Source organism: Melopsittacus undulatus, chromosome 6 (genome assembly GCF_012275295.1).
Source record: "Melopsittacus undulatus isolate bMelUnd1 chromosome 6, bMelUnd1.mat.Z, whole genome shotgun sequence".
Taxonomy (NCBI): domain Eukaryota; kingdom Metazoa; phylum Chordata; class Aves; order Psittaciformes; family Psittaculidae; genus Melopsittacus; species Melopsittacus undulatus.
In genome coordinates this window covers 8,523,461-8,538,745 of record NC_047532.1, presented here as the reverse complement: position 1 = coordinate 8,538,745, position 15,285 = coordinate 8,523,461, and the positions used below count along the sequence as shown (strand labels likewise).

Here is a 15,285-nt window from a genome sequence, read left to right as displayed (position 1 = left end):
ATATTTTACAGGAGTCTAAAGCGCACCCCACCGTGTAGCGCACACCGACACCCTCTTCTCGTTGACAGCGTGGAAAAAGAACCGACGACGAAGAAACCCAACGCTGCTGCAACAGCCTAGTCGCACCCCGAGCTTACCGTGGGCTCTCCGCGGCGCGTCCTGCCCCGCTCATTTCTCGGCAGCCCCTTTCGGAACTCTCCCCCATCTTTCCCCCAGGTGCTCGTTTTCCGCCGCCGCCGGGGCAGGCAGCAGCTCCCGTGTCGTACCTCGGTGCTCACAGACGGGCGGTTGCGCAGGGTCAGTCCCGTGGGCTTCGTGTTGGACGCGGCACCGGGCCGGGAGCGAGTGCCCCGGAGGGTGTTTGCCTCTGAGCGCAGCCCAGCGGGACTGGCGGGCCCGGGATCTGCGGGACGTCGCGGCAGTGAGCTGCTCCGGCCGCGCTGCCGTCGAGGGAGAGTAGAAGGGGAAGGGACAGGACGTGGAGACGCCCAAAAGCCGCCTCCGGGCCAGCGGGGGAGCGGAAGAGTCCAGCGGACCCTCGGTGCTCGGCCGCAGCCCCACTTCCCCAGCCGGGCCGTGCTGGTCGCACTGCTCTGAGTCTTGTCACGGCCAAAAATCCCAATCTCTGCTCGCCTCGCTGTAACAGCGGCTGTTGGGGACATTAGGGGTAAATTTAAGGGGAATTCTGTCCAGAGTTAGATCGGTTCTAGGGCTGGACAAACGGGAACATTCCGGACCGCCCCTCAGTTACGGTCCTACAGGATCGTGTCCTGGGATTTGAAAAGACAGTTCTGGGGGGAAAAAGAACACGGGGCTTCTCGTTTCATTCCGCTTCCCAGCAGCGGAATCCCCTTCACCAAACCCATCGCATCTCTCAGGGTACGGCAAGCCTCTCTGCTTACTGGGGCTCTGCAGCATGTCTCCCATAGATCGTCAGGCGAAGCTGAAACAAAGAGACGAGGGAAGATGGAAACACAAGTTTAATTAAAGCCACCTGGCTGGTTAAATACGTGCCGAGAAGCAGACACCGCGTTATTCACCTCACCTGCGCCCGGCAGGGCTGCGGCTGCTTTGTTCTCCCGACATGTCCCGAGACCAGGAGCGGTGCTCGGGCTGAGCGGGACTTGCGGGGAGGGTTTGTCACGTACAAAACCCAGGACCGCCGACGGGCCGGTTCCGTGCTCCGGGAGCTGCCGACACCTACTGTCCGCGGCAGGACCAAGGGCGCGGGTGTTGACTAGCAACACTTGCGGTCCTGGGGCGTGAGCTTGGCCTCATGCCACTCAGGTGCTCCCTGTTTGGGGTAATGAGGGAGGTTTTATGGAGGGACCGGAGAGGCGCGGGCGGGAGCGGCAGGTTTAGGAGGTGTGAGTTTAGAGTTATAGGGAAACGCTCGGACTTCAGAGCTTTGCAAGATGGAAAAACCTTTTCCGTTGACACTCGCTCTGCTCCCCGCCGGGTTAGCCTTCTCCGCTAGCGCAGCGCCGTAACGCGAGTCTGCGTTTGGGGAGAGCGGTGGCAGAGGATGAAGGCAAACAGGGGGGCTGGAGGGGGTCCTCTGGGTTTTTTCGTTGCCGCCGCCGCCCCCCACCCCTCCCGAAGGCCGGCGCGGTCCCGCCGCGCTGGAAGGCGGGTTTAGCGCAGGAGGTGAGGCCAGAGCAGGCAGGTCCGCACCGCCGGGCCCTCCCCCTTGAAAACAAAACTTTTTTCCGGCAGGCGCTGAGAGCAGAGCCCGGGCGCGGGGTCCCGGAGCCGCCGCGGGGCTGGTATGCGCTAGGGCCGTGCCATGTATTGGAAGAGCGACCCGATGTTCGTCTGCAGGCTGGAGGACAAGGACCTGCCCGCGCTCGGCGGCCCCGCGGAGAAGGTGCGTGGTGGCAGCGCGAGGGGAGAGCGGGGCCAGTGCCCGGGATGGAGCCGTAGCCCCGCGGAGAAGCTTCGGTTCCCACCGCGTCCCTCCCCGGCGGGGCCCCGCAGGTACCGGCGCGGGGCTCCCGCCTCGCCTGGGCGCTGACCGCGGTTTTCCGCAGGCGAGCCCCGCAGCGGCCGACGAGGATTCCTGCTCTTCCTCCACCGCCCTCTCGCCCTCCTCCTCGCCGCAGTCCATGGCCTCGGGCTCCGGCTGTGCCCCCAGCAAGTGCGTGTGCAGCAGCTGTGGTCTGGAGATCGTGGACAAGTACCTGCTCAAGGTAAGCGCGGAGCGGGCGGCTCTGCCACCTTTTCCTCACCGACGTGACCCGGCGGCGCTGCCGCTCGCAGGGCGCCGCCTGGCCGGGAGCTCCGCGGACGTTTGCCCCACTCCCGGTCGGCGGTCCGAGCTCCCGGTGCAGCCGGGCCTTGCTATTCTCCCCGCCCGGGACGGCACGTTCCACTGGAGAGGGTCCCACGCAGAGCCCGGTCTCATGTTTGCCTGCGGGATTCGGGCCTTGGGGCAGAGCCAGGTCTCTGCTCAGCCTTCGGATAATGTTCTTCGGTGCTGGGACTGTGTTTTCTTGACTTGTCGTAGGGGAGAGTGGGGAGAAAAGCGGTGGGTGAGAGCAGGGATCGCTTCCCGGCCGTGCCTTAACGCTCCTGGTGAAGCGGTGGCGGAGCCACCCTTTTGGTATTAGCTTAAAGAAACTCGTCAGTGTGGTGTCCTGAAGCTCAGAGCAACAAACTGACCGTTGAGAAACGTACAAGTAGAAAGATGGTTTAGTAATGCCTGTGAAAAAGAAGCAAGCTGTGTGACTGCAGAGCAGTTTTGCTAGCCTTAGCGTTCGGGACTAAGATAATTTAAAACCAAGCAAAACCGTGCGACTTCAAATAAACTGCGTCAATGTAGCTGCGAGGGGGACTATTTTTCTCCTGTTCTACAGCCATTAAAATTATCCTGGATCGGGTTTTTGCCATCTAATTTTCAAAAGTGAGATCAGGCAAACTGCTGGAAGTCGCTTCGTTCTATTAGGTGCAGCCTTGAGTAAAGCCGTTATATATTCTGCAAAGTGAAAGTCATTATCACCGTTGAAAACATCCCGATGTTGTTACTAGACCGTTTGCTTAGGGTGACGAGGTCAAAGAAAGGCATATGCAGGTTGGTGCTCATTTAAAACCCAGTGGGTGCAGGTGTGGGGTCCTGCTTGGTACCTCTTGGTCAATCCCAGCCACCTCTGCAAGGGGTGGGTGCAGCGGAGCTCACCCCAGCTCCTTTCTAGCCTTTTCATTCCTGTGATGTGCTCAGACCTCGTTTGTCCGTCGTTGATGTTGCCTGAGTGAACAACCGCAGACATGTTGCTTGGAGCAAAAGACCTCTAAATGGTTTAGCCTGAAGTTTGAACTAGGTGTTAGTGCTTCCTGCATGGACAGAGAGGGAAAGCAGTCTGTGGTGGTGGTTTCCTGCTGACCATCAGAGTGCATCTTCCAACTTTGTAGTTTAATCGGAGAATGTAGATGGTGATGGCAGAGGGGACAGCTGATGTCCTGCTCTGTAGAAGACTGCTGGGCTCCGGAGGAGAGGCAGCGAGATGAGTTCTCTGTGCTTGGACGTCTTGTGCTGCACTGGGGTTTCTGGCGTGGGCCCTCGGTCGTGGTTGGAGCATGGGAATGGGGAGCAGGCCCGGCCTGGCTGGTGAAGCTGCCCGGGGCCAGCCTCGGGGCAGCTCTTCTGGGAGGATGGGTTTGGTGACAGCCGTTGTCAACAGTTTCACATTATACCGCAGTGTAAATCTGTCAGCATGCGGGGAGACGTTGCCAGTGAGGGAGAGCACTGGGCAACTGCAAAACATAACGTTACAACGTGGAGAATGACTGAAACGAGCGATTCCGGCGCAAGTGCTGGAGTCAGTGCCGAGCTTTCGCTGTGATTTGTCTGGCAGGGTCTGATGAAAGGCACATCCTGGATTATCTCAAATCTGCTGCTTTGCCCTAGGCAATCTATGGGCTGTTTGGTGTGAGACCAGAAACTGGCTCAGAAAACAAAAAAAAAAAAAGATCTGATTTAGTCATTGTTTGGCTTAGAGCATTTGCAGCATGGGATTATCCAGAGGGTTGTTACTTACTTTCTGTGGTCGCTGGAGTCTCAGATTCTCAAACGGTTTAAGTTTTTTAGCTGATGTGTGAAGCACAGTGTCTGCAGGACCAAGAGTTCTCTTCATGGGAAAGGAAAAAATACAATAAATGCACATAATATATTTACCAAAAATTAAATGTGAGTTTTCACATCTTCTGATTCATGCTGCTTCCCAGGGCTGTGTCCAGTTTCACAGATATTGATGATAAAGAACTGTTTAACTTGCTGTTAAAGCATCTGCTGGTATTTTGAGACTCTGGCTTCGTGTACTTGCTTTGCTTTAACAGAAACCTGGCAAATGAAGATGTGGCTTGTGGTGTGTTTCCCTTTGGCAGACTTACACTGCCCCCCCAACACACACTGCCCTTCAGTACAGGTATTTTAAAGTTTCAGATCCCTCTGCAAGGTTTGCTCTTTGTTCAGCAGGACTTTGACAGGCTGGAAAATAGAAGTATGTGAGTTCGCTGCCTTCCTGAGGTCATGTGAGGCCAAGACTTGCTCTGTTACTCCAATGCTATGAAAATAAAACTGGGCACAAAATGCTTATGTAGAACTCCGATCTCTTGCTTTTTCTTCTGTCACTTTGAATTGCAAAACCATGAAAGCTTATTTGGAAGACCCCATCGCATCAGTTACCCTTCAATGCATAAGCTCTGCTATGAAGAAAATGCTTTGCATTGAAGAGTAATGTCCCTTGAATCGTGGAACATGTGACTGTTTTGGCCTTGTCTGTACATGTGGAAAACCGGGTTCTGTGATGCTGAAACCTGGAGGGGGATTGTTCTGTTTTGCAGGTGAATGACCTCTGCTGGCATGTGCGCTGCCTCTCCTGCAGCGTCTGCAGGACATCCCTAGGAAGGCACACGAGCTGCTACATCAAAGATAAAGATATCTTCTGCAAACTCGACTATTTCAGGTATGCCACACAGGATTATCATTTTACTCAGTAACACGTTATGCTTGCTCGTTATTTCTTTGCTTAAGCTGCAACTAAAACACACATTGAGGCTCTTTGGGTTGTCTTTTCTAGGTTTAATTTCAGTAGTTAAACTGTCATTCCTTGCAGAGGGACTTGGGAGACCCCAAGTCTGTCTAATGCAGTGAGCTGTGAAGTCTCCCCCTCTACCCATCCACTGTTATGCACAGTTATTGCATTTATACAGTCGTCTACTTCTGTATGCATGGGGGGCAGGGAATCGGAGTTCATGCCATAGTAAATTGTAAATGTATTGTATGTATGTATGAAGAATCATCCTTTGGTAATACTGATGGAGGAATATGAGGCACAGTTGAGATGATATTCTGCCTAGACTGGCACTTTGCTGGTATGAGACTCATGAAACTACAAAACCAACCCAGAATAAATCCCATGATCTCTAAGAGGAGCTTTCAGCAGTTATACCTTTATGATCCATATGATTTGGAATTTAAGGCACTCTTCACAATTAAGGCTTAATCCTGTAAAGAAGGATAGTACTGATTTGTGTTGCATTGGAAGTACTTGTGATACAAAAATCTTCAGAAAGCAAAAAAATAGTGCTGTTAATTTTGGTGTGATTGGTGGTACTGCCCCATGCCAAAGTGTTTATGGGATCCTCACCTGTGTGGTGAAAGGACTGTGTTCAACTTGTCAGTTTGGCCACTGAAGGAGAGGGAGGGGGCAGGCTGAATGCTGCCAACTCTGGAAAGGCAAAGAGAATTTTTGCAGACTCATAAGGACAAATTATTGTCTAAATAATCAACATCCCTTGGTTGATGGTTTCCTCTTCAAAGAGAAATAATCTACTGTAGCAATGTAAATCCTTACAGATATTTGAATTTCTTTGAAAATAATAATGTGGTAGTAATTAAGGAAATAACTGTGAAGACACCGGTTTTCCCCCTTCTGCTGAAGGGGACTGACTGATTAGTGAGGGATGGTGTAGCTAAATATAACATTTCAGATTACCACTAGAGAAATGTGAAATATACTTGAATAATTGGGAGACTTTTGAACACAGTGTCAGCTGCTTCCATCTCCCACTCACAGCTTTTAAAAGAGCAGTTATAAAAGGAAGGGTGAAGAGTTGTGAATTCATGTAAACGTTTATGATGGTTCTGTTTTCCTCTTGGCTTATGAAATTATTAATTTCTGTAGTTCAGTATGGTCTTGCCTTAAGCAATTGGATAAAACTCATGGATTTACTTTTGTTTACCAGGTAAGACACAACTACAGTGTTCCCCATCCTCATGGCCAGCCTGCCTGCTGTGGGTCTCAGCTGTGCTGCCACATCCAGGTCATCCTCCCAGAGCATCCTTCCTGCCTGCACAGTCAGTGTCTTTGCCCTCACCCTGTGGTGGCCTCTGTTTTCCAGGCGGTATGGGACCCGCTGCTCCCGCTGCGGGAGGCACATCCATGCTACTGACTGGGTCCGCAGGGCTAAAGGGAATGTCTACCACTTGGCGTGCTTCGCCTGCTTCTCCTGCAAGAGGCAGCTTTCTACAGGAGAGGAGTTTGCTTTGGTCGAGGAGAAAGTCCTGTGCAGAGTACATTACGACTGCATGTTGGACAACCTGAAAAGAGAAGTTGAAAATGGTAACATGCTGCTTTTGTTAAGAACTGTGTTCGTGGTTTACTTTTAATTAAACTGTTGGGGTTCACTTCATCTTCCTTATGAAGAGGTAATTACCTGCCTTTGCTGAGGCTGGAAGCGCAGGTTCTTGGATTAAAATAATGTGTAAGTTATTTGATGTTTTAATTTTTTTAATTTATTTTTTTTTAAATTTCTTTTTTAGTTTGTGTAACTTGTTTTCTGTCCTAAGGAAAAGGAAGCAAGAGTGTATCTACCTGATAAAGTACTGTGCTGGATCTTTCCTCGCTTGGAAGGGAGTGATTTGGGCTGTAATGGGTAATGGTGCCAGACCAATTTAACTCTGAACACAATACAGCTTTTTTAAAGCTGAAGTTCAGCTGGTCAAGTGCTGTCGTTGCAGAACAGTCTGAGTTACAAATAACATTGTTTTGAATGTTCAGCAGACAGTGGTGTTTTCCTTCTAACCTCCAGGTAATGGGATTAGTGTGGAAGGAGCACTACTAACAGAACAAGATGTGAATCATCCAAAACCAGCAAAAAGAGCTCGGACCAGCTTCACAGCAGATCAGCTCCAGGTAGAGCCAGGGCTAAAGGCTTGCATGGCTCAGGTTTTTGCAGGACATAGGTGCTGAACTGATAGGAAATCAGATGAGATGCATATGGGGGGGAAAGAAAAAACTTGCATGCTTTAAACTCTTTCATAAACTATCAAGACACAGCATGTTTCTGGAATTGTTTATTAGCTTCAGTAGTTTAATATGAAATGGTTACTCTTCAAACTTTTTATTTCCCTTGGGGCAGCGAGCAGTTCTGCAGAATGGGAACAAAAAGGTGGTTCTGTTTTGATTGCTTGATGAAATCTATTTGATCAGGCATTTACGTGGCTACATATAATAAAGACAAAATATTTTTAGGATTCTATCATGTGAAAAGCCATAGTGAGGATGGGTTCTGTGTATGACTTCAAGATGTTAACGGGGTGGAAGGCTGGATTTTGTTGTAATTCTCCCAAGGCTTCTTGTGTTGTTGCTCCCTTGGCAGGAGTTAGCTCTGGACTGCAGCAGACATGAGTTATTTCATCCTCTGGATCACCGCTTCACTTAAATGAGCTTTCTAGGGAAAACCACCATGACTAGAGCCAGCTCCCCATGAGAGGGGTACTGGTGATACCAGATTTAGAGGTTTCAGCCTGCAGTGGGAAGGAAGCTGTTCTCTACCTAATCCTAGCTACACATCCCTGCTTTCAGCTTATAACACATCTGCATTTCTGGTCACACGTGGCTGCTATGGCATTTGTTTTCTACTGTCTCAGTTTGAGCTGTCCTCCTTCTATTTGTGGTGAAAACACTTGAGAAAAACTAAAGTTGAGGTGTGAGGCATTTAAGTGGTGCTGTATTACATGGCACGTGGCTGTTCAAAGCTTGCTTTGCAATTTCAGCTGTGACTGGAGACAGAATTATTGCAAGCAAAGCATGTTGGCAATAATCTGATGAGGGTTCTGGGCATCAAACTTCTGCAAAAGGAAACTTTATTTTCCAGCAGTTGCTGAAGGTGAGATAGGCACAGCCATCAGCATAGGAACCATTTTCAGAGCTTCCCATTTGCAGCACTCAAACTTCCATGTTCCCCCTCCCCCCCCTTTTCCTGGTTTTTAAATAGATTCTGACTTACTTCATAAGGTGTTTGAGTTCTCAAGGTCTCTTGTTATTTAATGACACTTGCTATCTGCTCAGTACATCTCTCTGTACCTGACCTTGATGCTGGTTTAAGACTTCCAGCAAGGGATGCATTGGAAGAATAAGTGACTGTCAGGGTGGCAGCACATAGTAGCACACCTCATGAAGCACTTGTACCGAAGGATGTCCATGCTTTTTGATGTCTTTGTATGGCACAGTAGGGAAGTAAATAGGTTTGATGTTTCTAAATGGAGAGAAGTAGTTGGAATCTTCAAAGAAGCAGACAGGCAAAATTTGCAGACTGTCAAGGGTCAAAATCCAGAAATGAGAAGCTACCGTTTACTGAGCTGCTGAAGATAACTTCCAGAAACCCATGGGGCCTTATTTCCTTAAACAAAGCTACCTTTCCCCCTGAAACTGTTCAGGGTGAGGCCAAGGTGACATCTACTGCCTAAAAAAAAAGTCATTCATATCCTAATGCCAAGTGTTGACAGCAGCTTTCTGTAACAGATAAGTGTAATTGAACAGCCATGTAGAGCAGGGCAGGCAAGGGGGACCTGCTGTGTTACTTGGGTTATTTAAAGGTGAAGGAAGCACAAGCAACTTCCAAGTCCACCCTCTGTGCAGCCGCAAAGAGGGTTAAGTTGTTCCGTATAACACAAGATGCAGACAGATAGTGACTGACAAGTTCAGAGAGGTGGATAAAAATCCCTTCCTTGTGCTGTGGTCTGCTGCTACAGACATCATCAGGGACGTTCAAATCTCTCTGCAGTGAATTTTCTCTCAGTCCTTTTAATGCCACCCTCACTGAGCATCCCCTGAATGTTTCACTACTGCCAAGCAGAATTTACTCCATTCCTGGCAAACAGTGCAGCTCATTTGAGCAGAATAAAGGGACAGGGGGGATTTTTCTATTGTTTTTTTCCTTAATGTATTTGGGACTGTTTGGGAGTAGTGATTATAAGCAAGGAGTAGGACCTCGGTCTTAGAGGAGTCCCTAATGCTGCTCTCAGAACTGCACACACAAACCTGCCATCTCTTATCTTCCTGTTTCAGGTTATGCAAGCACAGTTTGCTCAGGACAACAATCCAGATGCACAAACACTCCAGAAACTGGCAGAAAGAACAGGCTTGAGCAGGCGTGTTATACAGGTAACTGTGCTAAGACACTGAATCACAAAGGCCGGTACTCATTCTTTGGAAATGTTTAATAACAACTTTCTCCATGTAGTTACTCTGAGATGGAAAAAGACCTAATCTGTCAGTTTTTACATAACTTTGGCCAACATCCTTAGTCAGGAATAGGCCTGGAATAAACATGTGAATTTGGAGAACTTCTCGTATTCCTCTTGCGTGCTGTGTAAAGGATTAATAATCTTCCAGGAAGAAACTTCTCAGCCTAAGTAGTAAAGAAAATGCTCTAGGGTCTTCTAAATACCGAGTTTTTTACTTTAATTGTCTGTTCTTAAGAGCTGCAATCTGAGAAAATGGCACTTGGGAGCAAGTGAGTATTGAGTGACCTGTTCTAGAAAGCACAGTTAAAGTATACACCCATGCCATCCAAAACAGGGGGACAGACAACCTTTGAATCTTTGCTTGATGATGCCTCTCAGCAAACAGTATAAGCATGTTCTTTCATCATAGATATGAATTTTTATATTGTATAAATTATATATTTATGTGTTTATGTAAAAATAAGTTTGCAGTTCCCTCAGCATGTTCTGGCCTGCAAAATTGACAGTTTTGCTGCCAAAAACAAGGTACCTGGCAGCAAAAAAAAGGAATTTTGTATACTTTTCAATGCAAAGAGGAAAGTGCATTCTGTGAACAGCCACTGCATGGTCAGCCATGTGCTGAGGGACAGCACTGGCTGTGTCCTGTGCAGCCCTGCACCGTGCCTGCCCTTTGGGGGTGCTGGTCACTGATGGAGCTTCCCTGGTTTGACTGCGCTTATTTGAGGCACCCTGCAGGCTTTTAATGGATGTTTCTTCATGTGGACTGTCAGTGTTATGGCAAAGACCCGATTAACTAACCAAGTTCAGCTGAAGTTGGAACTCTGGGGGTTTTATTATGCTAATGTTGAAGCAGAATGCCATCTGTCAACATGATGTAATTTTTTCCCCCTTTTCAGGTGTGGTTTCAAAACTGCAGAGCACGCCATAAGAAACATGTTAGTCCTAATCATTCATCTACTGCTCCTGTCACAGCAGTTCAGCCCTCCAGGCTGTCTCCACCCATGTTAGAAGAAATGGCATATTCTGCGTACGTACCCCAGGATGGAACGATGTTAACTGCTCTACACAGCTATATGGATGGTAGGTACAACAACGTCACATACCCAACTAAAATCATTAGTGACTGTAGCAAGAGCAGTTTATCAGGTACTGATTAAGGAAACTTAAAGGGTTTTTAATTCCTAGTATGTCCCTGCCCATGGCAGGGGGTTGGATCAGGATTGTCTTTAAGGTGTCTTCCAACCTGAACCATGCTATGATTCTGTATGTTATTACTACTTGCTATCTACGCCTCATTAAGAAGTGTGCCTCTTAGATCAGTGGCCCTTCACTATAAGAGCAGAGCTAAAGGTTTGGGTGTGAAGACCAGTTCTTGTGCTTCCTCCAGCCTGTGAATATTAGTATTAAGAAACCAAACACTTTTTTAAGCATCTGTGCCAGGTTTCTAATAATAGGTAATTTTAAGACCACCCACTCCCTGACTCTTACCTCAAGGACTGTAGGTACACTCAATCCAGCAACTTCACCAAAAACTTTGGCTTCCCTCAGTGACACACAGGGAGGGGATAGCCTGGAGGTCAACAGTATGTTTCAGTCATTGCATGTCTTATGTCCCAGCAAGTCAACAGCTTTGGCTCATATTTGTGATTAGGAAGGACTGCGAAGGTTTGGGGAGAACTGGGCTCTGAGCTGCATGTGTCGCCTGAGCTTATTTACCTCCAGAGCAGGGGTGTAAGGTCGGCTGCACGTGGATGCTGGGCTGGGACAGAGAGAGCACACTGCAGTGCTTGGGACCAGAGGACTGTTTCTGCCCAATGGGAATTACTTGCTCCTGATCTTTTTGTACATCCCCTGAAGCTGACCAGTAAATATTTCTGGTTTTGTAGCTCATTCTCCGACAGCTCTTGGACTCCAGCCTCTACTACCCCACTCAATGACACAACTGCCACTAAGTCACACCTAACTCCTTTCTGTCAGGGATATAAACTATTAAGGATGTAACCTTAAGTCATTTATTGAGTATTAAAAGTACCATTGGAAAGATATTAATGTTAACTTTTTATTTAACATCTGAAGCATTTTCAAGATCAGTTTTGCTGCCCAGGTATGTAAGTATATTTAGCCTGCAAGACACTTTCATGGATTCTGCATAAATAACTATTACATTGTTTACAAGCCTTATTCAACACCTTTTTGTATTGTCTGGAAGTAGTCCACTCTAGTTATGTGTGTGTTAATTTATTTGCCATCAAAAGAGCACTTTGCCTAAAAGAAAGGACTGACAATTGTGCAAAATGTTTACAACTCCCTGTGAAATTGTAGTTTATCATTAGTTTGTATCTGTAAGTTATTGCTGAAAGTATTACCTGTATTTGAGTTGTAACAGCCTCTATGTTAAAGCTTATTTCTGTGAGTTTACGGAAATAAATTTTGGTTGCAGATATTTTCCAAAAGAACTGAATAAAGTTTCTGCTGTAGCATGCCAAGCAAGAGTGGTGCTGTGTGTCCATGGCTTCACCAGGGTCCTCTCTAAGTGCTGGACTCGAATCTTATGTTTAAAGAGAAGGTCCCTGGTACACTTTAGGTGCACTACACCGGATTTTCAGGAGTGTTCATATCTGTCCCAATGGACTTTAAAAACATCTTGAATATCTTGAAACACCCCCAGACCCATCTTTCAAGAAATAATACAGAAAACAGTGCTGCTCCTGCAGGTGTGCAGCTGCGGGGTGAGGGTGGATGGAGTAGATGTATATAGGACATTTAACTATGATTCAAGTCAGCAAGTGGAGAACCTGATTTCACCTCTGCTTTAACAGTTTGAATTTTTACTACTTCATCTGCTTTCTTCAGTGGTTTTCTCCTGTGTACATGATATGCAATGCTGAGAGTCTGCATTTGTCAAGTAAACTCTAGTTCAGTATTTGAACTGACCTGTGTCAAACTGCATAGGAACAGAGACTGAAATTCAGTCAAGTGCACGAAAGTCTACTGTATTTTAAATGTTAATGTGCTAAGACTCCATTGCAAAGCATGCTTTGATACACTGATTTAGACAAAGGCTAGTGCATACTGGCAATTACACTGATTTTTGTCTTCACAGACTAGTTTCCTTCAAGGATTTAAGACTGGTAGACCACATCTACACACCTAAACTTAGCTGCATCAGAAGGAAATCGTACTTTGAAGGTGTGTGTGTGTGTCCATGTCCTGTTTTGCTCTCCGAGTTATGAGTTAGTGTCTCTATTCTGTGAAACTTCTTAACTGTCCTGGTGAAACCATTTCAATGGGGAAGAGGTAGCAGTCTCCCTGCCACCATGGAAGGATAATGGCTTTTGAGAGTAGAACTTCAAGCTCGGAATTATTGAAGTTCCATAACTTAAATGTTGGCATTGCTTCAAGTGCTGCTCACAGATGTCTGAGCTAATCTGAGTTAGCAAAGGCAGTCTATTTGCACTGACACAGTGGTTTGTTTAGGCTGATATTATCCTGCCACAGTTGCTTCATGGCACACCACAGACAGGGTGTTCTGGAACTTGACTGTCTTTGCATTTTATTCTAATGTACATAACTTCTTAGTGCAATATTCTGTGTGGGATGTTGGAGCCACTGTGTTGTTTTCAGTACCTAAGCTAGCTCCATACAGCTGTATGATACAAAACTGCATGTGTACCAGCAGACAGACTGGTTTTTGTTCATTTGTTGGGTCTGTTATACAAACAGAACAACCTTGCTGCTGAAGTTTTGCCACTTAAATGCTAAATAATGCTAATTTAGATCTGAACATAAATTGATAATTTAAAATGCAACCTGCCTTGTGTCAAGTCCCTTTTAAAGAAAAGTTATTAATCACTCTGAGGGACTAAGCAGCTTTAAGTTGCCTGAACCAAACTAAGTCTGGTCTTATTTATGAAACCCTCTTCTGTTCAGTGCAGGATTAAGGTAAATAGGGAGCAATTTTCCCATTTCCCTACAAAAATAGGAAGCAGAAGAATTCATTTGCTGCTGTGGAAGACTGAGCAGCTATTTGTAAATGTAGAGTAGAAAATAGGAAGCTCCATCGGAGGATCTGGTCTTGTTGTTGCTGTTTAAAGCCTAACTTGGATACTGCAGTGCTGAGGAAATGAGTGGGCTCTCTTCACAGAAAGAGAATGCAGCTATAGCTCCAGCAGGAATATGTAGTATGCTCAGTCAATGCCTTTTAGACTGCACAGGTTCAATTTCAAATTGAAGTGATGTGTGAAATTAGTGTATGAAATAATTCATCTTAGCATCTTGCTTAAGGGATCTTGAACAGAGAAAGATATGGAGCTCTGCTTAGTGCTCTGCAGATGCTTTTGCAGAGAACTTTGTAATACGTTATCTGATGCCAAAGCATTTAGTCTACATTACAGGATGATCGTATGACACTTGCTAATAGTTTCAGTGCTACATATCTTAAGAAATCCAAAATGGATCTAAAGATCTGAAACATATTTTGCATCAAAGAGGTTATCAGAGGAAAAATCACTGTAAAAGTTACAGCAGTGTCTCAAAAGTCCTGTGAGATTGCTGGCTATCAACTTCCACTCCTCTTCCACTTCCTTCCCTGACCTAACCAATGCAGGCTGGGGCTGGCCCATGTAATGTGTTGGAACAAGTGATTGCACTGTAAAATAAAACTTAAAATGTATTCTATTCAACCTGCTGGAGGAGGAGGGAGAAACAGAGCTGGAAAGTGTCCTGCCTAGTGCATGCTCCACAGAATCTCTAAAGGATCTCTGTTTATTACTAGAAGCTGCTACTACATCAGTTTGCAAAGTGAAGAAACCATCTACTCCTACAGCATCTATCCTGGTGTCCCTCAGATATAAGAGTTAATGATGTGGGGAAGTTGCTGCCTTGTTCAGTTCTCCAAGGAGACAATCAGATTGGACCTGACCAGAGATTTCTTTTTCTGTTTGGGTGTTTTTTGGTCAAAACTGACACAGGTGAGGGTCTGGTCTGGGCTCACGGTGTTCCCTGGCTATAATTCTGACTCTTAGTAACAATCAGCACTAGCCTCACTCCTGATGAGATTTATTAATAAATGTACACATTGCCCTTGCTGACATTTGCCAATGCTGTCTGATGTCATGAATCGGCTTTTTGGCCAGAAGTTGCTTTCTGCATTTGCATTATAGTAGCCATAACTACTTTCTGCATCACTTCTATGACCACATACGGAGCTGAAGAGCTGCTTAAAGTTTAGGCAAGTTGATCTTATTGTACTTCCCCTTTTCCTTTATTAATTCTTTTTTGTAAGTACAGATAACTGTCAGGAATAATTTTCATTTCTGAAGGGACTGATGAGTCTTGTCTTTCCCCCTGCCCCTGCCTATGAAATTTTACAGCTCAGCTCTGATGTATGGCATTGCCTTCTCGAACCCTGTGTTTCCATCTTTCAATACACCACTCCTTAGGACATGCAAGGTCAGTGGTGTAATAAGGATGAGTAGTCACACAGATGTACAAGGGTTGGTCTCTTCATAAAAGATGCTATTTCCAGAAATATTTGACACAAGAATCTGTGCTTTTGTCTCCCTTTTTCTTGTCTTGTTTTTAAATTAAGTTGCACTTAAAATGATTTCTGATTCAAAAGTCTCAATAGTCTCCGACAGATAGACTTGATTCTCAGTTCAGAAAAGCAGCTGGTTTATGATGAATGGATGTACTATTAAAGTGGAAGGTGCAAGCCTTCTGCCTCTTGCTTTTTGTCCAGCCTCCTGTGACCTGCT

At 46.4% G+C, this 15,285-nt stretch overlaps 1 protein-coding gene across 1 annotated transcript; it reads left to right on the top strand.

Moving 5' to 3' along the window:
• The first annotated feature begins 1,394 nt into the window (after positions 1–1,394).
• LHX8 (LIM homeobox 8) lies at positions 1,395–12,019 on the top strand. Its single transcript, XM_005151202.3, has 9 exons — positions 1,395–1,459; positions 1,717–1,867; positions 2,031–2,189; positions 4,840–4,961; positions 6,400–6,620; positions 7,090–7,193; positions 9,351–9,446; positions 10,426–10,609; positions 11,416–12,019. Exons 2-9 carry the CDS (start codon positions 1,787–1,789, stop codon positions 11,490–11,492), a joined length of 1,044 nt encoding a protein of 347 aa, XP_005151259.1. The 5' UTR covers positions 1,395–1,459; positions 1,717–1,786; the 3' UTR covers positions 11,493–12,019.
• Positions 12,020–15,285: the final 3,266 nt, after the last annotated feature.